The sequence below is a fragment of the Sceloporus occidentalis genome, unplaced genomic scaffold (genome assembly GCF_023333645.1).
Source record: "Sceloporus occidentalis isolate IW3139 unplaced genomic scaffold, rSceOcc1.0.p SCAF_2, whole genome shotgun sequence".
Taxonomy (NCBI): domain Eukaryota; kingdom Metazoa; phylum Chordata; class Lepidosauria; order Squamata; family Phrynosomatidae; genus Sceloporus; species Sceloporus occidentalis.
The window spans coordinates 33,812,062-33,837,614 of NW_028316982.1; the positions used below are offsets into that span (position 1 = coordinate 33,812,062).

General features: G+C 40.2%; 1 protein-coding gene across 1 annotated transcript in view; it reads right to left on the minus strand.

Moving 5' to 3' along the window:
- Positions 1-4,252: 4,252 nt before the first annotated feature.
- The window catches only part of LOC149318139 (mast cell carboxypeptidase A-like), a 28,288-nt gene continuing 6,987 nt past the window's right edge, over positions 4,253-25,553 (minus strand). Inside the window, exons 4-12 of the mRNA XM_089509082.1 lie at positions 24,415-24,539; positions 22,707-22,809; positions 15,454-15,555; positions 14,194-14,295; positions 11,650-11,760; positions 10,396-10,486; positions 7,775-7,977; positions 6,990-7,074; positions 4,253-4,501 (exon numbers count right to left, since the gene is read on the minus strand). Coding sequence (XP_089365208.1) covers positions 4,317-4,501; positions 6,990-7,074; positions 7,775-7,977; positions 10,396-10,486; positions 11,650-11,760; positions 14,194-14,295; positions 15,454-15,555; positions 22,707-22,809; positions 24,415-24,539 — 1,107 coding nt within the window. The 3' untranslated portion in view covers positions 4,253-4,316. The remainder of the gene's footprint in view (positions 4,502-6,989; positions 7,075-7,774; positions 7,978-10,395; positions 10,487-11,649; positions 11,761-14,193; positions 14,296-15,453; positions 15,556-22,706; positions 22,810-24,414; positions 24,540-25,553) is intronic.

The following is a 25,553-nucleotide window of genomic DNA, read 5'->3' on the forward strand; positions in this document are numbered from 1 at the left end:
CCTGAGCTGTAACCAACAGGAGAAGATAGTTATTTGTAGACTGGGGGGCTGGGGTTTTGTTGACGTGTTGAGGTGTTGTTGTCATTAAAAGTTCACCGTTCTTGCACTGCCCGACTCGGCGAAAGTTTGTTACACACGTGAGGCGAAAGTGAAAGAACTACACTTCCCATAATGCAGCCGGCCACACCAGCCCCGCCCACATATGGACATTGTCCATAGAATGGACACAGACTGCTTATATAGGTCTGTCCCTGGACTTTCCACTTAACCCACTGCATCTGAGGAGGTAGATTGAAGCCTACAAAAGTGCATGCTACCAACTTCCATTCTTTGATTATTATTTCTTCTGTTCTTCTGTTTTTTATAATATGCCCAGTTCAGAGTGGCACACCTTTCTGAAGTGATATAAGGACTGCCTCCCTACAGGCAATCCCTTGTCTATAGAATCTCCCTTCCTGCATAATCATTAATTCCTACATCATCATTAATTTAGTAGCTACACTGCTTCTTCTTTAAGGACCAAGTAAAAACCATTTTTGCCTAGGATTTGTTATGATTGACTGATGCTGTTGCTTTATAAATTTGCTGCTGGCTCTGATTTACTTTATTTAATATTGATTGCTTTGATATGCTATCTTTTAAATATGTCATAAGCTTCTTGTGGAGTAGTACTGAAGACTATATATAAATATTTTAGGAAAATAAATAACCAACTTTTACCTTGAAAGCTTTAGAAGTAAAAATATTCTACAATATGCCTACAATATATATGGCTTACCAAGCTAAATTTAGCTTTCCAGACAGAGATTGTGGTCTGTTGGAAACTTCACAGAACCCTTGTTGTTTTGGGCATGCAGGTACTGGTGGGCCACTCTGCATGGCTAATATGCCCCTCTATGTATGTAACATAAATTTGTTAAGTGTGTAATAAAGTAATCTGATGATTTGGCAGAAGGCTTGAAGAACTGCCTATTCAAAGTCTCTCCTCCAAAGAAGGAAGAGCAATATGTAGCTATATGGAGAGGACAACATGAGGGTTGTTACTCCCCAATAATAATTCTGCCCTCCAAAACAAAATTTCCTTCAGTCTCTAAATTTCTAGCGATGATGATGATGATGATGATGATGATGATGATGATGATGATTTCTTACCCATTTCTCTCTATGAATCGAGGCAGGGAACAACAACAGAGTAATATACAACATACAACATCCGTTAAAAACACAGAAGCCTGGGTAAAACATTTGCTAGTTTTATACTACTATGAGTTAGATTATCACATGGATGAGCAATACATGATCAGGGGGAAGATTATCACCCCCCCCCCCCATGCACTTATCCCATTCTTCTCCTGTCTGTAAAGAGTAATCAACCCATCATTTGGTTTAATGGAAGTTTCCATTAAAACCAAATGATGGTTCCATTACTCTTTATTGAAGGGAGAAGTATGGGATAAGCATGTGAGGGTGTGATAATCCTTCCCCCATTCGTGCGAATATCATGGGTTAGTGATGGTAGCAACCCACTTTGCTCCCATCTGATAATCTCCCTCCCCTCCTCTTTCTCTGTGATATATGCATGCATGTGCACACACACATATATTTAAGATATATTGGAAAGGATGCAAATTCTCAGCTGTAAAAGGCTTTTCCAGTGTTTTTTGGGGGGGGAGGGGGATGATGTCATATCCTTCAACTGTCCCAATTTAGCAGGAATAGTCCTGATTAAATCCTCTGTTCTCCCACTTTTTAGTTGCTTTTAAAATGCCCCATTTTTCTCCCTCCACTTTCTCCCTTTGTACTTGTCTTACTTCAGTTGCTGGAAACTGAGTTCAAAGTGCAAAAAGCAAATTTTACTCAATTAACTGAGCAGGGGGGAAAGGAAAGGGGAGAGAAGAATGTTCCCTGTGGCTCAGGCAAAAGCAAACTGCTGAAGCGCTTCTAGCTTGTGACTTAATATCTTTTGCCATCTTGACCAAACTCTGATATTGCTTCACCACCAGTGTCTATCTGTGAAATGTTCGACGGCATATGATGTTAAAGATGTGGTACAGTGTTTTGAATGTTGGACTAAAACCCTGAGAGACCAGGATTCAAATCCCCTTTTGGTCATTAAAGCCCACTGGGTGACCTTTGCCTAGTTATACTCTCTCATCTGCAAATTAAAACAATGCCCCCCCCCCCCCCAACAAATCCTGCCAAGAAAACTCCATGATAGGTTTGCTTTAGGGTCACCATAAGTCAGAAATGAGTTGCAGACACACAGCAAGATGTGATGTTGAATGGCCAATTTCTCCCAATTTTTACCTATTTGTATTTTATTGTTTTTAAATTGTGATTATTTAGAATTGGGATGGGGGGTTGTGAAGGGATTAATTTTGAATTTTATTGTATTTTTAATGTACTTTTACTATTGTAACCCACCCGGATTCCTCGTGATTGGGCAGACTAAGAATAAATCATTTATCATCATCATCATTATTATACTGGAAAAACCTGTTTTGCATTTCTAATTTTTTTACTATCTTGGAAGTATTTTATATTTATTAAATGTTTGCACTGTCTTTCAGTATATTCTCAGGTGGCTTGCATCAATCATACAAACAAATAATAAAAGTAACAGTAAGTTAACAAAAGAAGATAAAATTCATTGCAAAAATCAAATTACGATGGAATGTTGACTTGTGAGAACAGAAAGATCTTGTTTGGCATTGAAAACATATTACTGTGGATGCCATAAGAATCTTCTTTGGGATATAATTCCCATAGATTTGGTGCCACAACTGAGAAGACCCTCTGTTCTGTCACCACCCTCCTCACCTTTGATGAAAGATGTATGTGGATGAAATCAACCAAAGATAATCTCTGTTTTCATCCATCATAATTTGTGTGACATATTTGGCATTTGTTTTGATCTCATGTTCTTACATATAAGAAAACCTATGTTTTCCTTAGGGAAAACATTAATTTGAAAAGCAGCATATCATATTGTGCTAGATCATACCCACAAGGTGTCACTGTTGATTTAGTTCTAGAATATTTGGCAACACAGAAGTTTTGCATAGAACAGCAAACATCTACCATATAAGTCAAGGCAGCTGTATTATAAATACATTGCCCACCCCCACCTCCCACCCTCCATAAAAATACATATGCTGTCATAAATTCTTGTAAAAACTTGCTGTTTGTTTTGGTAGTCCCTGAGAGACTACATGTTGCATCATATAAACCATGCAAATATGTGGTGCAACAACACTTGGTGTACTGTGTATGATTCTTATTACACCAAGAGTGGGCTATGTCAGAGTTTGAAATGGTGTATAAGTAGGCATCTAAAATCGTAAAGGAGGAACACCCCATTCCCATGCTGCAGCAGCTGTCTGCACAGTTATTCCACTGAGCCACTGCCACATCCAACGCTACTGCGGGTAGCTCAGTCTAAGGTCAGAACAAATCATCCAGTCATTTAATCAACATTGGGTGCCTTGTTCTGACCTCAGAAGCGAATGACCTGTGGTAGCGGCGCATGTGCCTGGCAGCTCAGTGAGATGCTAATGGAGGCAGCTGCCATGGTGTGGGAACAGAGGGCCAGGTAATGGAGGTAGTTTGGGGCAGCTTGGGGGCCAAGATACTAACCCCAGACAGTGGTGTTCCCACATCGGGTGATATCTGGTGCAGGAGGAGACTTCTGGGGGTGGTGGTGGTGGTGGTGGTGGTGGTGGGATGACTGGGATTTCCAGTGGGGTTTCCAGGGGAGTGTCTTCCAGAGGCAGGACTTCTGGTGAGGTTTTCGTGAAGGTGCTTGTTCTCTCTCCCCAAGCCACCCCATCCTTTTCTTTTCCAGAAAAGGACAGGACAGTGCATGGGGGACAGAGCACACATGCCCACAGAGGATGAAGGGGCATGTGGGGGGATGGAGTGGCGCGTGTGTGTGTGGGGAAACGAAGCAGTGCATATGCCAAATGGAGCATGGGGAATGGTGTGGGGCCAGGGGGTCTGATCAGGTGGTGTCACCCCCCCTTCTGGGCTGTCACCTGGTGTGGACTGAACCCATCTCCTGCACCCACCAAGTGATGCTCCTGCCCCCAGATTAGCCTGGTCTGTGTACACATTACATAGTGGGTTTCAAAAATGCTGCTGTTGTGCATCAATTAGAAAAGGTCTGAATGCTTTGCTGTCTCCCAGTCTCAGATCCCAAATCCCATAACCATGATTAATATAAACGTCCCAAAACCTTTTGCCATAAGCATGGTTATTGATATATGCATTTATTTATTTCCATGTCTCTGCAATACATCAGAAAGTGGTAAACCATACTAAATCTTTCTCAAGATATAATTGGCAAGGAATTTCACTGCCAGCATAATTTCTTGGCAAGTTGCCTTGATTTCTGATTCAGGGAGGAGAAACCCATGTTTACCCTTATCACGAAGCTCAAAAGTGAAGGAGTATTTGATTCCTTGATCATAAGCCCAGTCATCAGAACAACCAGAGGAAGGATCTACCAAAAAAAAAAAAAAAAAGGCAGCAGATTAAATTAATACTACAGAAAACATGACAAAACAAACAAACAAACAAACAGATTTAAAATGTAGGATTATATACATGAAGAAAAAGCATCTGTTTATCTATAACTGTGGTTTAAGGGAGGGAGATATAACTGAGTAGCAGAGCACAGGTTTTCCAGGAAGAGGTATTAGAACTGATTCCTGTTATCTCCAGAAAAGAAAAGGATCAGGTTGCAGGGGACCTGAAAGATTTCTGAAATCTTAGCGAGTGCTGCAAAGTAAAGTAGATAATACTGACCAAGATGGCCAAAGAACATATTGAATCCTTTGCCAGGAGAAAGGCAGGAAATAAAATAAAATAAAATAAAATAAAATAAAATAAAATAAATATGTAATCTGGTCTAATGCAGCTTTATGATGTTCATTTTAAGGAAAGAATTTTATCCTCTAGAGGGTGGGATAACTCTGTTAAAAAGATAAAAATATTTTTATTAATGTAAATTAATTTCTGAAACCCAGCTAGGTAGAAATGGATCATAATTAATCCCTTGATCTATCCTCTCATTTTAATCTCTCTTCTTCCCTTTATTTCCACACTCCTAGGGAATACTGCTCACTGTCCTGATCTCAACCTTCTGTTGTCAGCTCTGGTTTTGATGTCCTCCAGTTTGAACTTTTCCCTTTGGAGTCCAATAGAATTGCCCTGACAAAAACCATGGGTTGCTATATCCAAAGGTCTATGCCAGTCCTCACCCTCCTTGACCATTTAACCTCTTGGGACTTCATGTACATGTCCTGCTTGATCTGCATTGCCATTCACTGTGCTTGGCCCATTTCCCACTTACCTCTTGATTCAATTCCTGAACTGATTCTTGAAACCGGTTCAGCAAACAGTGGTTCCCACTGTGTTTGCACCGGTTTCAAGAATTGGTGCAGGAAGCGATAGCTGTGGCTTCTCTGCCTTCCTGCCCATACCAGTAGGCTGGGAGCAGAGGAGAGGCCGGGGCGGAAGGAGAGAGGCAGGCAGGGAGGACTGAGGACAGAGCAGACATGAAGGTATGGCCAGGAGACCGGGGAAGCTGATGCCAGTGGGAACCAGGGTGGATTTGAACCCACCTGGTTCCCACTTGGGCTGAATCGATTTATTTCTAAATAAAATGATTCAGCCCAAAAAACACTCAATTTTACCAGTGTCTTTTTGACGCAGGTTAAATGGGCAAAAACCATGGTTCCCCTTTCCAAATCGCTCCAGCGATTCAAATTAAGTGGGGACCATGGTGGTTTAAACCAAGTCATTTGGAATCACGATCAAGTTTAAACCATAGTAGGAACAAGGCCCTTGTCTACTTAGCTCTTCCTGCTTTCTATTTTTTCAGTATCTCCATAGTGGGATAATTTCCCTCTGCTTTCCCTCTTTCCATTGCAGTCTTTTGAAGTCTGTACTTGGACCTCTATTTTTTTCTCTCTGTGCTTTTTCCTTGGGTAGCCTCATCATCAATGACAGTTGGTGGCTTCAAGGTCAGTGGGGTGGTGAATCCATTTGGTTTTTACTCCCAACTTTAATGGCAAAAGCCATAGATAGCTCCTTTAAACTTCTGACTATATGCATAACAAAACAGATTCACTGTCCCTAGTGGCATTATTAGCATTGACAAAACCTGATGCATTGACCTCCTCCCAAAGCACCATACAGAATCCTTAGTAATGTTTTTGTACTAATGTTACTCATAGTCTGTAATTCCCATATCACTGAATGTAATGGCAATAGCTGTGGCATAAACAACTAGCAAAATTAAAATTATACTTTTAAATTACAATATCATACATACATCCTAAATGTATTTAGATGTACAGTTGCTCCTCCATTTTCATGCAGGATCTGTTCTGGACACCCCGCAAAAATGGAAACTTGCTTATATTCAAGCCGTATTGGCTTGAATGACGGTGCGTGCATGTCTGCGGGCATCCATGGGCACGTGCCACGAGGGCATTCCCCATTTTGTCCCCTTCCGTTTGCTGCCCGTGAACAGGTGAGGGACGTGGATTTCTAGTCAAGGAATATGGAGGGACAACTGTACATAGTTTCACATGGTTAAAGTGAAAATTTGGAAGATGGGATGTTTCTAAAGGAAAATTGAAAATAATAAATTTTAAAAATATTTTTTAAAAATTATTTTAAATTAAAAATTTAGATTTCATAATTTAATCTTTTTAAAAGCCTGGGGTCTTATCCCACTCATACCATCTCATTAGCATTTTAAAGGAATGCAGGAAAACACCACAACCTGTTTCTGCAGATGATTGGGGAGCAGTGGTGTCACCCTCCCTTAGGGTGTCACCTGGTGTGGTCTGAACCTCTTGCACATGTTTAGTGATACTCCTGATTGTCCTGCTGACATTGGAGCCACCAGATTCTATTGTTTATCACTTCCCATGGATTTCAAGCAATGATGTTTTTAGGAACACATTTTATATACTTACAAATTGTAGCGGCTGATGTTCCATATGTATACTTTTTACCATATAGGCTGGCTATAGCTTTGGCAGCTTCCCTCGCTAGTTCCTTCTGATTTCAAACAAAAACAACAGTTTTTTTTTAAAGATATGTGATTTTAAAGCATAACAAACATATGAAATGCCTTCTGCAGTTCTCTGTTTTTGGCTATCAGAATCTATCCTAACCAGCATTTGTTTGCCTCATGCTGAAGATATTGGTGGCATTCCTTCATCTTACTAGACTGTGCTGCCATTTCCCCCAGGTGTGGATTCACAGAAATGCATGAAAAGCCATCCCCTCTCACATCCAATTGAAACGTGTAGAAGTGTCTAGTCAACCCCATTTGTTCATGCATGTTTTAGTGTTTCTGAATTTACTGAATTTCTGTTCAGCTGGTGATCAGGGTATAGAGGCTGATGTTTCCAGTGCCCTCCCACAAGTGAGTGAGGGTGTGAAAATGAGGCGTGGGTGGGATGGGGTGGAAATATTACCCTCCTGTATCCTGATGACCAGCTGAACAGACCTCTGTTGCTATGTCATCCATTCTTACTGCACTCTGAGTGCCAGCTGAACAAGTGCTGCTAGCTATTAAGATAGATTTGGGGTTGGTTGGGCCAGAAGTTATAAATTAGTTATACTAATTTATAACTAATCTACTTAGTTATAAATTTTAGCTAAGCAGGTGATGTAAGAGATCAGCTAATACTAACATACTAATAATGCCACCATGATAAGAATTTGCATAAGAACAGTAAAAGTTTCATAATACCAGTTCCTTATAGTTAGGTGTCTTATCATATGTATAGCCGTAGGGGAACAACAGCATCTGAGAGTAGGAATGAATGGTCAGATAGGCCTTGATTGAAGAGAGGTGGCTGCGGATGAATGTCGTAACTGCTTTAGTTTCTGGTTCAGACTCTGGTGAAGATCCACAGTATATTTCTTCACATGGATTTTTGGAGGCATCAATAGCTGATAATGAAAAGAATACTCACGTTCAGTTTGTAGAGAAATAGATATCCCATCCAACACTGTAATCACTCTACAAGGAGCAGAAGGAAATCTGCACTTGTTCACTCCATGGGTTGTGAAAGCTGGCTTTTTCAATGGGTGCACATGCACATGGCTGTGCACACAGGTGCAAGTGTGTACACACATCCATTGAAAATAATGGGATTTAAGGTCCCACATTTTTTGCTATCTGTGGTGTGTGTGTGTCCAGAACAGATCCTTCACAGATAGCAAGGGATGACTGTATATATAATCTATCCATCTATCCATCTATCCATCTATCCATCTATCCATCTATTGTTCATAAAATATACCATAAGATGTGACTGTACAATAATCAAAACTATCCACAATCACTAAATGTACTTATACAGAAAGTCCAGATGTGATGTACAGAAAGATCAGAAGACCATAATACAGTACATGAATGATATAAGCAACTCAGACAAGATGATAGTGGGACATTCATTCCTGGGATCCTGGGAAATAAACTGGTCATTTCAACCTGTTTGATTTTCCTGAGCTCATTGTCTTCAATTAATATTGAGGAGGTCTTTCTTTTTCACTCACATGGACTGCATTTATAAGTAAATGACATCTTGACTTATAAACATAAATAATTTAGTGGGTATATATGCCAAGAAAACCATATGATAGGGTCACCTTATGGTTGTCATAAGTCGGAAATGACTTGAAGGCACACAACTGCAACAACATATATTTTGTAATTGGAACCATTAGACACTATCTGAATGAATTTACTTGCATATATAATAATAATAATAATAATGATAATAATTTTTATTTATATACCGCTATTCCTTTTTTAGATCATAGTGCTGTACATACACGTTAAAAACAATATAAAAACAGCAAGAACAATATAAAAACAGCAACAACCCTCCAACCCCCTCCCAATATACAAACCCCAATAGCCAAAATGACAATACAATAAACCACAACAGACTCAAACTCATGGGGGGAAAGCCTGGCGGAAAAGGAAAGTTTTAAGAGTCCTTTTAAATACATCAAGGGAGGTGGCTGTGCGGAGCTCGTCGGGCAGGGTGTTCCAGAGACGAGGGGCTGAGGTGGAAAATGCCCTCTGAGTTGCACTGTAACGGGCGTCTGGAATGGTTAAGAAATGTTTCCCGACCGACCTGAGAGTGTGGGGCGGATTGTATGGGGAGAGGCGGTCCTCCAAGTACCCTGGGCCCAAGCCATTTAGGGCTTTATAGGTAATAACCAACACCTTGTATTGGGCTCAGAAGCGAATGGGCAGCCAATGGAGATCTTTCAGAACAGGTGTTATGTGACTGGCCCTGGAACATCCAGTGACCAATCTGGCAGCCATATTTTGCACCAGTTGTAGCTTCCGAGTTTGGTACAAGGGTTGCCCCATGTAGAGCGCGTTACAGAAATCCAAACGAGAGGTTACCAGAGCATGTACCACGGTTTCAAGGTCCGCCCGGTCCAGGTAGGGTTGCAGCTGGCGTATCAGCCGAAGCTGATAACAAGTACTCCTGACTGTCACATCCACCTGAGATGTAAGGTGGAGCGATGAGTCCAGAAGCACTCCCAGACTGCGAACAGAGTCCTTCACAGGGAGCGTGACCCCATTCAGGACAGGTGGAACAATTTCCTTCCCTGGGCCAGGAGAACCTATCACCAGTACTTCCGTTTTCTCTGGATTCAAACTGAGTCTGTTTTCCCTCATCCAGCCCATTACTGACTCCAAGCAGGCATTTAGAGGAGAGATGCCGTCCTTAGTCACTGCATCAGTCGGAGACATAGAGAAGACTATTTGGGTGTCATCAGCGTACTGATAACACTGCACCCCGTGTCTCCAGATGATCTCTCCCAGTGGCTTCATGTAAATGTTGAATAGCATGGGGGACAAAATCGCTCCCTGAGGGACACCAGATGTAAGGGCCTTCTTATCGGAGCGACAGTCCCCCAGCTCCACCATCTGGAACCTACCCGAGAGGTAGGAACGGAACCACTGCAGAGCAGTGCCCCCAATTCCCAACTCCCCCAGGCGCCCCAGAAGGATACCATGGTCGATGGTATCGAAGGCCACAGAGATGTCCAAGAGCACTAACAGGGACACACTACCCCTGTCCATGCCCAGACGGAGATCATCGACTAAGGCGACCATGGCAGTCTCAACTCCATAGCCCGCCTGGAAGCCAGTTTGAAATATAGGCTGTATAGTCACATTTTGTGTTATATTTTACAAACAATATATATATTTATAGTATATTCCTTGATCCATACTGGAGGTTATAGTGATTTTTTTCTGTTAGATGGATGAGTGCTAGAGTTTTCCCTGTATGCTGTACTTTGAAATAAATGGACTGTGGCTTTAGAAAGTATACTTACTGCCCCATGCAGCATCAAAGTTCCTGTTGAGATCAACACCAATGCATGTGCTGCTAGATGCATTTGAGCGATTCTTTCTCCAAAAGCGATTCTGCTTGACATAAGAATGGAGCAGCTTATATCTGATATATAGATACTAATTTCCTCTTTTTCTTGTATTTCTTGTTACTAACTGTGAATACAGTAAATTGATTCAGAACACAAAGTCCACACAGATAAAACTGAGGGCTGAGATCTTATATCAGGAAATATACCTATGGTGATGTAGCTACATTGTCTCTCAAAGCTACCCTCCAAATGCTACCTTTTCCCTTTGTAGCCCCTCTCTAACACAGCCATTTCCAAGACACTGTAATTGGTACCCAGACATCTTCTGAACATGTGACATACTGAGATGGGCAGCTACGGAGACAACCCTTGTGGGTTGTCTGTCTGTCTGACTGCTCTGGTCAACTACTTTATCACCTGCCAGTCAAGCAGGAACCTTGGTTCTGCAAGCATTGCAAAGTGTTTCTCCAGTCGAGTGGACAGAAGAAAACATTTAATTTGCTGCTTTTGCTGCCACTATTGTTACTATTTGCACTACTCCACCATAATATGTTATAGTCCATCATTTCCAAAACTGATTCAAAATTTTAAAAAATGTTCTATAATGAAATAAAATATTTCTAATGGATTAATTTTTCTCTGTAACTAATTAATTTTAATCTCAAGTGACCTGTAATTAATTTAGTAACATTGAATGCATTAAACTATGCCAGTCTTTCCAAAAACAGCAAAGAATTTAGTGGTTTTGAGGTTGTTTTTTAAAAAATTCTTTACATTATTTTTATACCCATCTTTAAATATTTTCCTGATTTATATCTATTACTATCCATTTAACTTTGCTTAAAAATCTTTCTAGTTCCATTTCTCCCCTTTATGCTATATCCTCTTTTGGGTGTGTATCACTTGAGCAGTTGGCCAAGTGGGAAAATGGCCTTTATCCCAACCCTGCTTTATAGTTGGGGCATTTACATAGATCTAAATATCTTTTTTTTTTTTTTTTTTTTGCTATTTGTGACCTACGGTTGCTGTACCAACCTCTTTAGGCACTCGGTTTCATTGTATTCAAATACAGAGTTCGTGCATCTTAACCTTTTCACTCATCTTCTTGTCCATCTTCCCCTAAATCTATTAAAGTGATATGCTTTTCAAATCTGGAGACTTAAGTTGTTAAAAGCATATTTTTCTCCAACAAACTGTGCACATTACCTGAGTCCAACTCCAGACATAGCCATCTATGTTGAATAGAGGAACAACGTAGAAGTTCATATTGTCCAGTATATTTGTCATGTTACCATCTTTCCCATAGGTTCTGGTGGCCTAAAAACACAGGGGAGGGCTTAGAACTTTGTTTTACTTAAAACTTAAAAGTAAGTTGAAGTGTTATTCTTAGGGTTTGTACTTAGAAGCAAGACCCACTGTGCTAAACAGGCATTACCCGAAGGAGCTTATCAGAGTCATTTCTGATAATCCTACTGACCAAAGCAAAGGATACGCCTCAGCCTGAATGGGAACGGTTTGGTGCCAGGTGATGGAATGAGGCCATTTTGAGGACACTTTGAGATGCAGTAAAATGTGTTTTTTCTCAGACTTGCATGGCCCTGAGTGGCCCTTTCCCATGCCCATAACAGGGGGGAAATGGGTTCGATAAGGTTCCTAGTTAAATCTACATAGGATTAGTGCTCATCTGATTACATTATAGCAGATCTTATACAGAATCCACTCCATATCCTAATCATTATGAATCAATTTTCTAATTAAACTGCACAGATAAAAGGATCATCATCATCATCTTCATCATCAATTTATGGTCACTGATCAAAATAAAAAAGGATCAGTTTTAAACCTTTTAAACTTTGGTTTTGCTTAACTAGACAGGGAAGAGGTAAATTCAGAGTCTAAATTCCCTATTCCACCTTGATGACAAGACCAGCCATACTATTAGGCCATGTGAAGCTGCCGCCCTAGACTTTGGCCAATGTGAAGGAGGTTGTAGCAGCAGCCATCTAGTCTTGCAACTAGTCTTTAGGTGGAGGTGAAAAAATGTTGTTCCATCAGGGTTAATGATCTATTTGGCTGCTGTGGGTGGAATGATGATGAGGGCAGGGATTCATTTCCATAACCCCAGACAGTAAAATATCTTAGACAGGTCACATCAAATGAATCTCTCACAGAGACATTAGTAATAAATTGGAGGTTCATCCCAGTTGCTACTAGGAATGTATATACTGGGTATGGAAGGAATATTCAACCTTATTTGAAAGATTATAAAAAATATTTCCTCCCCATAACGTTGAGAAACACCGACAAGAAGAATCCAGGGATGAGAATCCTTTGTTTGGATTCTTGCCAAATTTGTGTGTGGTTATTTTGCACAGAAAACAGCACTTATGTAAAGGAAACATCATTTTCTGTGCAGAAAATAATATTTCTATTCAGAAATATAGTTTACTGTGCAGAAAATGTTGTGGTTGGGAACTTACACATGGGTAATTTGCATATAAAACAAAATGGCATTTTCTCCACTGGAAACATTTTTTTCTCTGTAGAAAATAGTATGTGTAGGGAGAAGTAATATTTTTTACTGCAGAAAATGTTGTTTTCTGTGCAAAACATCCATATGTGATTTTTGTGCAGAATAAGTTGTGAATAGGCATTGAAAACTGGTGGTTTTCAAAGACTTTCTTGCACTGCAAAGAATATTGCCAAAATTACTCAAGAAGAAAGAGTGAATAATTTGTTGTTGTGTGCCTTTAGATCATTTCTGACTTATGGCAACCCTATCATAAAGTTTTCTTGGCATAATTTATTCAGAAGGGGTTTGCCCTTGCCTTCTTCTGAGGCTGAGAGGGTGTGACTTGTCCAAAATCACCAAGGGAGTTTCCATGACCAAGCAGGGATTTGATCCCTGGTTTTTCAGGGTCCTAGTGAGTCCAACCCATTACATCACACTGGCTTTTAAGTGAAGAATTATATATAATTCTTATAAATTATAAATAAAGGTTAATAATAATTATTATTATCATTATAAATTACATTCCTAGTATTTATACAACAAAATTACTGCTGGTTGGTTTCACATTGATATTATGGTATTTTAGGATTATTAGTACTTAGAATTCTCTGCTAGAGAATTCTAGGGCTAGTGAAATTCTACAGAGTGAATCCAGTTTATTTGCTATGAGCTCCTGGGATTTGTAGCTTGGTAAGTGCATAAGTAAACAATGGCGGGGTACAAACCGCCAGAAAAAGGTGTGTCCCCAGCACCTCTCTTTGCTCTGCAGATGCGCCGCAGCAACCAAATTACACGGTGTTGTTGCAAAGCAAAAAAGGAGCGCACAGAAGTGGCTTCTTTTTGTGGCACACTTCCACTGCCCCAAAGCACCAGCGATGGCGCGGGGACATCTCAGCTGCACCACCCTGTTTGGAGGCGGCGCATCTACGATGTCACAGTTATGTGCCACGTCTGGTGGGCGCGCTGCAGCTGTGGTGCCCTCGTCATGTGCGAGGGGCATCTGGAAGTGCCGCCCCTCACACGTGACGAGGGCACCCCTTAGCGCCCGTCTGTAGAGTGCCAATATGTCCCTCACTAAACTACAAATAACAGGAGTTCTTAGGATTCAACAATGACAACTAAAGTCGTATCAAACTTCTGTACCTATAGATACATTCTGGGTGTCACATAATAAAAGAAACTTTCCAACATTTTAGTCTCTAACAAACTGCAGGGAAAAGAAACACTTATCAACTAACCTCTTTCACAAACCACTGGCAAAAAGCAGGTGAAATCCACTCTCGTGCATGAATTCCACAATCCATGAAGATGGCCTTTTTTGGATTCCTTTGTTTCCCAATCTGTTTTCAAACATTTTCCAAGATGAGGAAAAATTGTTAGGAGCTGCACAACTATATATAAAACTGTCCCTTACAACTTTCTTAGATCTCGTTTGAGATCTTCTCTGAAATATACTTCTGCACTTCAACACCACTTACAGTTGTAATGAGGGTCAGGTGGGAGGTTTATGTACTTAATAAGGAAGTAATCCTATGGACACTTAACACAGCTAAGGTCCCCAGATCTCAAGGCCTCTGTTCTGTGGTCTTCAGGGTGAGGGGGTGTAACAGTGCATTGAAAAGCAGATATGTATCATTCTCTGAAGATGCCAGCCACAGATGCTGGCGAAATGTCAGGAAGAAACTCTTCTAGAACATGTCCACATAGGCTGAAAATCCCACAAAAAACTATAGATATGTATTACATTGTGTATTCTTGCTGCACCCTGGACCCTCCATTGTTGAATGCTCCATTGCTGAAGCAACTCTAGATTATTTTAGTTCAGTTCAGAGTTTGGAAAATTTTCTTTGGTTGGACTACAGCTCCCATGTGTTTTTAAAAGTAGTAGTTGCAAAGATGTTTTTTAAAAATACTGGGGCAAGCATGCCTTTTTTGTTCAATGCAGAGCTTGGAAACCTTAATTTCCAATCAGAGAAATACTTTCAGATTTGTAAGAATAGTATTTTTTTTTATTTCAGTTACATGCTTTGAACAATTGTGGTTGGTGCTTAATGTATCATGTGCAACAGCCTCACCAAGGCCCACCCAATGTGACATTAATAGCGGTGTCACACCACACAATAAAAGCACTATGATTTCACTTTTAACTGCTTCATCCAACAGAATTCTGGGGTTTGTAGTCTGGTGAAGCATTAGAGCCCTCTGGTTGAGAATTCTAAATATTCTTCTGTAAACTGCAAACCCTGGGCTGCCATAGGATGATGCCATAGCAGTTAAAGTGGACTTACAAAGTTATAATTGGCTATGCCCAAGGGCTAAGAAAAGTAAAGTCTTGACTTTGAATTTTCAGGGTCTGGGATTCTTCTGATTGCCCAGTGACTTTGTTTATGAGTAAACAAAGAGCATTTGATTGAAAGGGTATCTTTTTAATTTTGCTCATACGTGTAATAAGACTTTCGATTTATTCACTGAATATTGTCCAGGAAGGAACCTTATACCTTAAGGAGGTACATGGAACGATTTTCAAAGGTGTTTCCAATTTTGATGCGGGAAACCAATTTTGGGTACTTCTTCGCAATTCTTGCTGTCCATGCAGAAATCTGGATGAAATAATAATGGGTAATTATTCTTTCTATAGCAGTGAATTAAACACTAGCTACCCACAGATAATTTTTTTTATTGTAACCAAAAGTCATAGCACCAGGATACGAGCTGTTTGTGGAGCATAGAAATGTTCCTCTTCTCTCTTACATTTGGAGCCAGAGGCACTATTTCATTTTGCACAAGAAGAGTCCTATACCTTTCTTGTGCTTGCATTCTTTCCAAAACTTCCAGCCATCTATTTATAATTGCTGACTAGAAATATTGCCTGCTTTGGTCTACAGAAGACCAGTCACTGGAAAATAAGTATCACCATCTGCTGATGGCTTCAGATCAAGCTGTTAAAAATGCTGGCAACTATTCCTCCTTTTTGAGAACAAGAAATAATGGAGAATGAAATAGCCTTACAGTTTGAATTCCTACAACCCCTTCTGAATCACAGTAGCACAGTTTAAATACAGTATCAGTCAGGCATATAGCCACATTCTCAAACTGTGCTGATCATTATTTTGCAATCTATAGTCCTTCTTTCCAACCACTGCAGAATTTCTACTACTATCAGAGAGCACCATCAAAGTCATTTAAATAGTTACCTATCCAAAATCTGCTTATCCAGAACATACCATACAGAAACCATGGTGCTGATGCTTGGTGAAGTTTTATTTGGTCGAAATTGTATATATTTTTTAAATTCAGCTTCTTGTATCTAAGTACCTACACACACAGGTAGAAAATCACATTCTTGTTTCAGCTTAAACACTAACAAATTACTTCTGATATAAGCTTAATTTGCATATGGAATTTATAAGCAGACGTAGCACAGTGTCAATAGATTTTATAATCAGAAGTAAAAGATGGCAATGCACCATACTAGTGGCCAAGACTAGAGCAAGGGCCAAATGTGGTACAGATCACAAATTACTCGTATCAAAGAGTAAAGAGTAAAACTCAATAACAAAACAGAAACAGTCATCATACCAAAATATGATTTAAATAATATATGCACAGAATTCACTGACAATATAAGGAACAGATTTGCACTACTAAGCATAATAAGCTGTGAACCAGAAGAACTGAATAATAAAAGAGAAATGCAGACAGACACCTTCAACAAACAAAAAGAAAGAGAAGAAAAAAGTAGAAAGATCAGGGAGATTTACAAATACAAGATTGGTATAAAGAGATATGGCAAATAGCAATTAATGATAAGTTAACTTGTGGAATTAAGGTAAAAAAAGGAATAATGAAGGGAAATGGTTTTGAAGCAATATGGAAAATATTTGTACAAAAGGCTTTAGTAAAAGAGGGAGGTGGTTTACCCCCGCAGGAAGATTTAAAATTTTGGAAGGCAGAGTAACAAGAAGATATTAGGCTCTGGTGATGGGGAGTGCTTGGGGAAGGGGGGAAATGAATAAAGAGAAAAGAAAAGGAAGAAAAAAACTAATTAGTGATAAAATTAATACTGTTATACCTTTGCGGAATTATGAAAAGTATATGGTGAAAAGAAGACAGTAAGAAGAATGAAGATATTAATAACAATTTTATGTGTTTTTAAAATTACTGGTTTAATTAATGTTTTTCCCTTACATGGCGGGTTTCCAGAATGGATCCCCGCGTAAGGGAATGGCATGCTGTAATTCAAGACCAGGAAGGAATAAAAAGACATTGAATGCAATACACAGAAGAGTTATATGAAAGAGATGAGAACATGAAAGCTACATGGAATGAAGAGTCATATGAAGAGGAATCCTAAATTCTAAAAATTGAGGTGGAAGCTGTAGTAAGCAAAATAGCAAAAAACAAGTTTCCAGAAACAGCTGATATTCCAATAGAACTGCTGCAATCCACATTGAGAGTCAATTTTAGTGTCAACTAGCATATGTCAACAGGAATGGAAAACAAAACAATGGCCAACAGATTGGAAACTATCTGGGGCCAGTGTTATTCAACATCTTTATCAGTGACTTGGATGACAGAATTGGGGGCATACTTATCAAATTTGCAGATGACACCAAATTAGGAGGAATAGCTAATACTCCAGAGGACAGGATCAAAATTCAAAATGACCTGAATAGACTAGAAAGCTGGGCCAAAGCTAACAAAATGAAATTCATCATGGAGAAATGTAGGGTACTGCACTTAGGGTGGAAAAATGAAATGCACAGATATAGGATGGGGTACACCTGGCTGAATGAGGCTACATGTGAAAGGGATCTAGAAGTCCAAGTAGACCACAAGTTGAACATGAGTCAACAGTGTGATGTGGCAGCTAAAAAGGCCAATGAAATTTTAGGCTGCATCAATCAAAGTATAGTGTCTAGATCAAGACAAGTAATAGTGCCACTGTACTCTGCTTTGGTCAGAACCCACCTGGAATATTGTGTTCAGTTCTGGGCACTACAATTCAAAAAGGACTTTGAGAAACTGGAGCATGTCTAAAGGAGGGCGACTAAAATGGTGAAGGGTCTGGAAACCATGCCCTATGAGAAACGACTTAGGAAGCGTGGGATGTTTAGCCTGGAGAAAAGAAGGTTAAGAGGTGATATGATAGCCCTGTTTAAATATTTGAAAGGATGTCATATTAAGGAGGGAGCAAGCTTGTTTTCTGCTGCTCCAGAGAACAGGACCCGGAACAATGGATGCAAGCTACAGGAAAAGAGATTCCACCTCAACATTAGGAGGAACTTCCTGACAGTAAGGGCTGTTTGACAGTGGAACACACTCCCTCGGAGAGTGGTGGAGTCTCCCTCCTTGGAGGTCTTTAAACAGAGGCTGGATGGCCATCTGTCAGGGATGCTTTGATTAAGATTTCCTGCATGGCAGGGGGTTGGACTGGATGGCCCTTGTGATCTCTTCCAACTCTACGATTCTATGATTCTATCCATCCCCATCCACAAAGAAGGAGACACAAGAGACTGCAGACCATAGCACCAATCTCCCACACAAGTAAAATTATGATCAAAATTCTGCAACATACACTCTAACCACACATAGAGGGAGAAATCCCAGAGGTCCAAGCAGGGTTCAGGAAAGGAAGAGGCACAAGGGACCATATTGCAAACATACAATGGCTAATGGAGTGCACCAAGGAATTTCAAAAGAAAATCAGCATGTGCTTATAGACTAGCAAACCTTTGACTTCATAGATCATGAAAGGCTATGGAATGCTCTTAAAGAGATGGGAGTGCCAACACATCTGATAGTCCTGATGAGGAATTTGTACTGAGGACAAGAGGCTACTATCTGGACAGAACTTGGAGAAACAGAATGGTTATCAATTGGCAACAGGGTCAGACAAGGCTGCATCTTAACACCCTACCTTTTCAACTTATATGCAGAACATATTGTAGAGAAAGCAGGTTTGGACACAGAAGAAGGCATGAAAATAGGAGGAAAGAATATCAATGATCTGAGATATGCTGACGACACCATAATGCTAGCAGAAAACATCACAGACTTAGAACAACTACGAAGAAAGATCAAAGAAGAAAGTGCAAAGGCAGGCTTACTGTTGAACATAAAGAAAACAAAAATAATGACCATGGAGAACTTACATTATTTCAAACTAGACAATGAGGAAATAGAACTAGTAAAAGAGTTCCCATATTGGGGATCAAACATTGATTGGAATGGGGACTGCAGCCAGGAAATCAAAAGAAGATTAAGAATGGGGAGGGCAGCTATGAAAGAATAAGAAAAGATCCTAAAATGCAATGCACAAAAGTTAGAATCATGTAAGCCATTGTATTCCCTATTACCATGTATGGATATGAGAACTGGACAGTTAAGAAAGAAGATAGAAAGAAAATCAATTCATTTGAGATGTGGTGCTGGAGAAAAGTGCTGAGGATCCTGTGGACGGCCAAAAAGACAAACAAATGCGTCCTAGAGCAGATCAAGCCAGAAATCTTCCTGGAAGTCAAGATGATAAAACTTAAGCTGGCGTACTTTGACACAGTGTGAGAAGGCGTGAATTGTTGGGGAAAAAAAATGCTAGGAAAGGTGGAGAGAGGTAGAAAGAGAGGCAGGCCACCTGCTAGATGGATGGACTCTGTTAAAGAGATCACAAGTATGAGTTTGCAGGAGTTGGGCAGAGTAGTGGAGGACAGGGGATCTTGGAGATGTCTCATCATCAGGATTGACATGGATCAAGATCGATGCAAAGACAGTTAACAACAACAACACAGTATCATAGGCTGAAGAAGGATTGGGAGTGTCTAGGTTATGAAAGAAAGTAATTGCCCTTCAACAATGTTCATGTGGAAGAGATTTTATTTGTTATTAAATTAGTTTTTCAGAAAATAAGTAATCAAATAAAAAACTAATGAATTAAAAAAATATATCTGGGGTAGCTATGTTGGCCTTATAGCAAAGTACAATAGCATCCAAAAATCCACAAAACAGTGATACTTTTATTGGGCCCACTAAAATGAGTTCATACTGAAAGCAGATTAGCAGGAAATGCAATTTCTTTAAAATTGGTGTTATACGTTTTCTATGTGATGTACTTCTTAGCAGTTAAGTAGCTACATTTTGAACTATAGTAATTGCAGCTTTGAAGGTCTTTCCAAGAGCAGCCCATTTAGAGCACATTGCAATATGCAGTCCAATCGAGAGGTTACCATTGCATGAACTACTGTGGCTAGGTTTATCCCTACCCAAGAAAGGCTTACAGCAGATGCATCAGTCAAAGCTGGCTCCAGGCTAGAAATGAAAATGTTTGTAAATGTTGTTCTCATGGGCAGGGATGAATAATTTGCTCATGGCTGCTTCACACTGCTTAATTGCAACCAGCTAACCTTAAAGAGCAAAAGGCGGTCTAACTCAAAGCCAAGAGCAGAAGAGCAGGAGCCTGGTAATAGTGCAAGAAAGAACTTAGACAACTGAGAGAAGAAAGTTCTACTAAACAATTTAACCATTTCCTCTCCCTGCTTTGAGAAAGTCCTTGAAAACAGTGCAGTTTTTGACAGTTATTCATAATTTGATATTTATTCTGTGAGAAATCCACATGTGGGGTTTTTTTTTGCACAGAAAACAACATTGCCTGTGCAGAAACATGTTTTCTGCACAGAAAAATGCCATCTTATTGCACAAAACCCCCAATATTTTTTGGGGGGAGAGGGCACAGAATAAGTCCTGTACTGTGAAGATGCTTTTCTCTTTAGAAGTCTCCTTTAATCTCTGCAATTACCTGCAGTTCAAATATTTGCATTTTTTTAGTCTCTATCCCAGGCACTCTGAGCCATGGAGTCCACAGGGAGCTCCAGTGACAGCACTGGATCTAGCAGTACTCTCAAGCTTAAGCATCTGCCCATACCTAATTACTAAATTTAGGAACCACTAGCCAACAGAATTTTGTCTGATTGGGATCAAGCTTCATTATATTGACCTTTACCTAGACATTTGTCCAGCACCTGCACAGTTGCAGCTGACTAAGATGTTTTCTATTCCAGAGACTAGGACATGGAACAATTGACTCAAGCTACAGGAAGAGAAATTCCACCCAAACAGCAGGAAGATGGTAAGAGCTTCTTGGATAGTGGAACATGCTGTGGAGTCTCCTTCTTTGGAGGTTTTTAATACAGAGGCTGGATGGCCATCTGTCAGGAGTGCTTTGATTATGTATTCCTGCATGGCAGAGGGGTGGACTGGAAGACCCTTGTGATCTCTTCCAACTCTATGATTCTAGAATCTGTAAGAAGAAATAGCACTCAACAGAATGTAAAGTCGAAGGCTTTCATGGCCGGCATCCATAGTTTTTTGTGGGTTTTTCGGGCTATGTGGCCATGTTCTAGCAGAGTTTCTTTCTGTCATTTCGCCAGCATCTGTGGCTGGCATCTTCAGAGAATGCTTTGCCTGGAAAAAGTTGGGTGTATATATACTGTGTGAGCCTGGGAATGCAGGAGTGATTTGCATGTGTATTGTTCTGTGTTGATGGTAGGCCTCAGGCTGGGAGGCTAATGCAAATGAGGATTAATGTCTGCTAATTGGTGATCATTATCTGCTGGGAAAGCCCCTGACTCTGAATGGTTTTCCATTTGCATTTGCTGAGTCCTAATTTTGCTATTCCTCAGGACTGGTAGCCAAATTTTGTTCACTTTAAGGATTTCTTCTTTCCGGTTGAAATTGTCCAGGTGTTTGTGGATTTCAATGGCTTCCCTGTGCATCCTGATATGGTAATGGTGGACATGGTCCAGAACTTTGGTGTTTTCAAACAGTATTTTATGCCCAGTATTTTATGCAATCATCCTGGGCATAAAATACTGTTTGAAAACACTGAAGTTCTGGACCATGCCAACCACTACCATGTCAGGATGCACAGGGAAGCCATTGAAATGCACAAACACCTGGACAATTTCAACGGGAAAGAGGAAACCCTTAAAGTAAACAAGGTTTGGCTACCAGTCCTGAAGAAAACTCAACAAATGCAAATGAGAAATCTCCCAGAGTCAGGGGCTTTCCCAGCAGATAATGATCACCAATTAGCAGACATTAATCCTCATTTGCATTAGCCTCCCAGCCTGAGGCCGGCCATCAGCACAGAACAATACACATGCAAATCACTCCTGCATTCCCAGGCTCACACGGTATATATACACCCAATTTTTCCAGGCAAAGCATTCTCTGAAGATGCCAGCCACAGATGCTGGCGAAACGTCAGAAAGAAACTCTGCTAGAACATGGCCACATAGCCTGAAAAACCCACAAAAAACTCAACAGAATATTGATGGGATCCAGTCCAAAATTCTTATGCTCACAACTAGTGGTGCCATATGATTATTAAACAGCATGTGGAAAGGATGGGACCTTTACAGCATAATAGCCAGGGGTGTGAACAGAAATACTCCAATGACTGTCTGGAACTGGCCATCCAGATAGAGAAGCAGTCTAGAATATTATCATGCTTATTGCAATTCAAAGTCACTGAGAGAAGATGGCACTCCTCCTGTCTTTCACATGGGATAGGTTGTCAATCAGGACTATAGAGGTTATTTCATGGCCACACCTGAAGTTCATCTTTCATAACATGCACGTGTATCTTCTATCTAAGTACAACTCAAAACAAGTGAGAATAGACCTTCTGAATCCTGCCAGGTACACTTCTGCCTTCTTGAGAGTACCCTTTTGCGATAATCATGTATATCTTTACCTGATGCCATTCATTATATTTTGTATAGTGGTATTTGCTGGTAGATTCATTTTTGTTGTCAAGTTGTTTTTCAATATCTTCTTGCAGGTTTTGAAATAAAATCCTATGTGACACAGAAGAAGAACAACAAAAATCAAGCTTGCTGTTAGAAAATTCTGACTCATGCTCATAAACTTATTCCATTGTTTCCAATGGTATGTCAGGGCCAGTACAGATGCTGCCCCCTTGATCACCAGATTGAGGCTATGGCAATTACATGCCGCTGCCGCAATCCAGCATTTTTTCAGCCCCAAAAGAAGTGGCAAAATGCTGCTCCTTTTTGGGGTGGAAAAAAGCCACCCTTTCTGCCGCGGCTGTGTCTTTTTCATGTTCCTGCGGCATGCAGCATATAAATGCCATGCCGGTGGAGTGCCACAATGCTGCCCACTGTCTGGTTGGGTGGTCAGCATAATGCCAGCTTGGGAGCGGTGTCAGAGCATGTCTCATGTAAACTCCATGCCCCCACACCACCCCCATGCCGGCATGTTATGCTGGTCTGTTTTGCCTCTCAGTTACAATTGACTAACTTTAGCTGGATCTGGGCCATTGAGGCTAGAAGATATATGCTTTATCTGGCATCAGTAGCAACATTTCTCTAACCACAACGTAAAATGAACAAGAATTTAGGGGATAAATTTCATGGACTGAAATTGAGCAGCTAATTGAATCAGAATAAAAAATGTGTGCCACTGTCAATGTAATCTGCAATGTGTACAAGAACAGAGAACAAGAGATGTGCATATCTTTTATGCTATTTGGACTGCCACGGTTGCAGCATAGGAATTTTGGAATATGTGAAATAAATGCCATCCAAAGAATTCACCAATCTCTCTCCTATGTATCAGAGCAGTGATACATGCTCTGATACATAGTAGAGAGGTTGGTGAATTCTTTGGATGGCATTTATTCCACATATTGTTTGTTATAATAGTGGATACTTATTGATACCCAAGCCACTGAAGAAGACCATAGGTTGAAACGCATCCGGCTGGTGATCATTTGAGACTGAATTCACAGAACTTCTGCCAAGAGATACATTGGAGTATTTATCCAGGACTATCAAGCCTTTGACATGGCCTTTGTCCTCTCAGGACTTGCATAATTAAAAAACTGATTATCATTTTAAAGGCACACTGTAGTTGCATCTGCAGTGTGCATTTTAGGTTCTTTATGTAAGATAAAATTTGCATGATATACTGTACCTTTGTTTGTAATGTAAATTGAACATATTGTTGATATACTTGTTATAGAATATGTTACTTTTACCATGGGAAAGCATCATGCCTGAAGTCCTAGAGAGGCTCTACTGCCAGTCAATGTTGACCATACTGGGCTTGATAGATATGACTCAGGTAGCTCTTTATGCTCTTAGACCTAGGCATGGGTGTTGTAGAACTGTATGACTCAGGTGACGTACTCTTTCCTGCTGTGGCTGAGAGGGCAGCTTCAGTACCTTCCAATCAAAATGCCATAAGTATTGGATCACTTGTAACACAGTGCTATCAAAACAAATCCCTTCTAGAACTGTTTCAAAGGTTCACACTTTCTCCTTAAAGGTTTCATTTGTACTCTTGACACCAACCCTCCCCACCCTGTCACCCTGCAGATTATCCCAATTGGCATGGGGATTGTTTGAGAAAGACCTGAGAAAGAGTTAAGTATAACCTACTCATAAGGTATGCCATTCTGCTTCAAGAGAGTCTCAACATATTTGGCTTGATCAGCGCTGACATGAAAATCAACTTCCATCTCACTGAGTATATGTAATGCCGAGTCTGGATACCAAAAGTCAATCTGTTGAGGAGAAAATACAGAAGGCTTCTTATTGATGCCAGCCTAAATGCAGATAATATTTGAGAAACAGCTGAGGCTTAACTCCCTTTGAATACTTAACTCTTTTCTTTTCTGATCTGTTTCTGGTTTACAAATGTATGCTAGGACCTGAATTTGTTAGGGAACTTTATACTACATTAGAAGCACCCTGTGAGGTAGACAAATTTCCTCTTATTCATTCTATAAGTAAGAAAGGAAAACTATACATTATGGCAAGGCTACAGTAATCGGTCAAGGAACCAATTTGCTGCCCCAACACTCTCTATGAACTCTTTGGACTGTCAAAATGGTCCCTCTGCCACCCAAGAAAAGCAAAGAAAAAACAAGATTTTCTAGTTATTTCAAACCACAGATAAAAAGGCATCACTCAATTTCTGGCTCTGAAATACATGTATCTTTGGATGTCAAACAGTTAAAAGGTGAGTTGCTATTTCTGGTTGCTTCTAGGAGAAGCAGGCCATCTTTTGTTTAATTGGGGAAAATGTGGTCCAGGAAGTATGTAAAGATGAATGACTGCAAAAAGAATTGCATACCTGCTAAGATTTTACAGATGAAAACCTGGACATGTGTGGCTAGACAACATTGATCAAGATGGCAAAACTTATTAATGGGGAAGAACACACAAGCTAGGAGAGGCTGCAGTCGTTTGCTTTTGCCTGACTCTACAGGGAAGGGTAAGAGTCCACCCCTTCTCAAGAACTACTTTTGTGCTTTGAACTCAGTTTGCAACTGCTAAAGCAAGCTGAGGAAAAAATGGGAAAAATGGTAAGATGAGAGAAAAACTGGGATGTTTCTCAGTGTCCCACTGAAAAAGTGGGACAACAGAGGATTAATCAGGACTGTCCCTGCCAAATCAGGACCATTGGAGGGTATGGGGCTGTATGCTACCCCTTATTTTGCTCACCTCTCCTATAAAGCTTTATTCATACCTTTTTCATTCATGTACTCACTGTAGGTATATGTATGTGTGGTCGA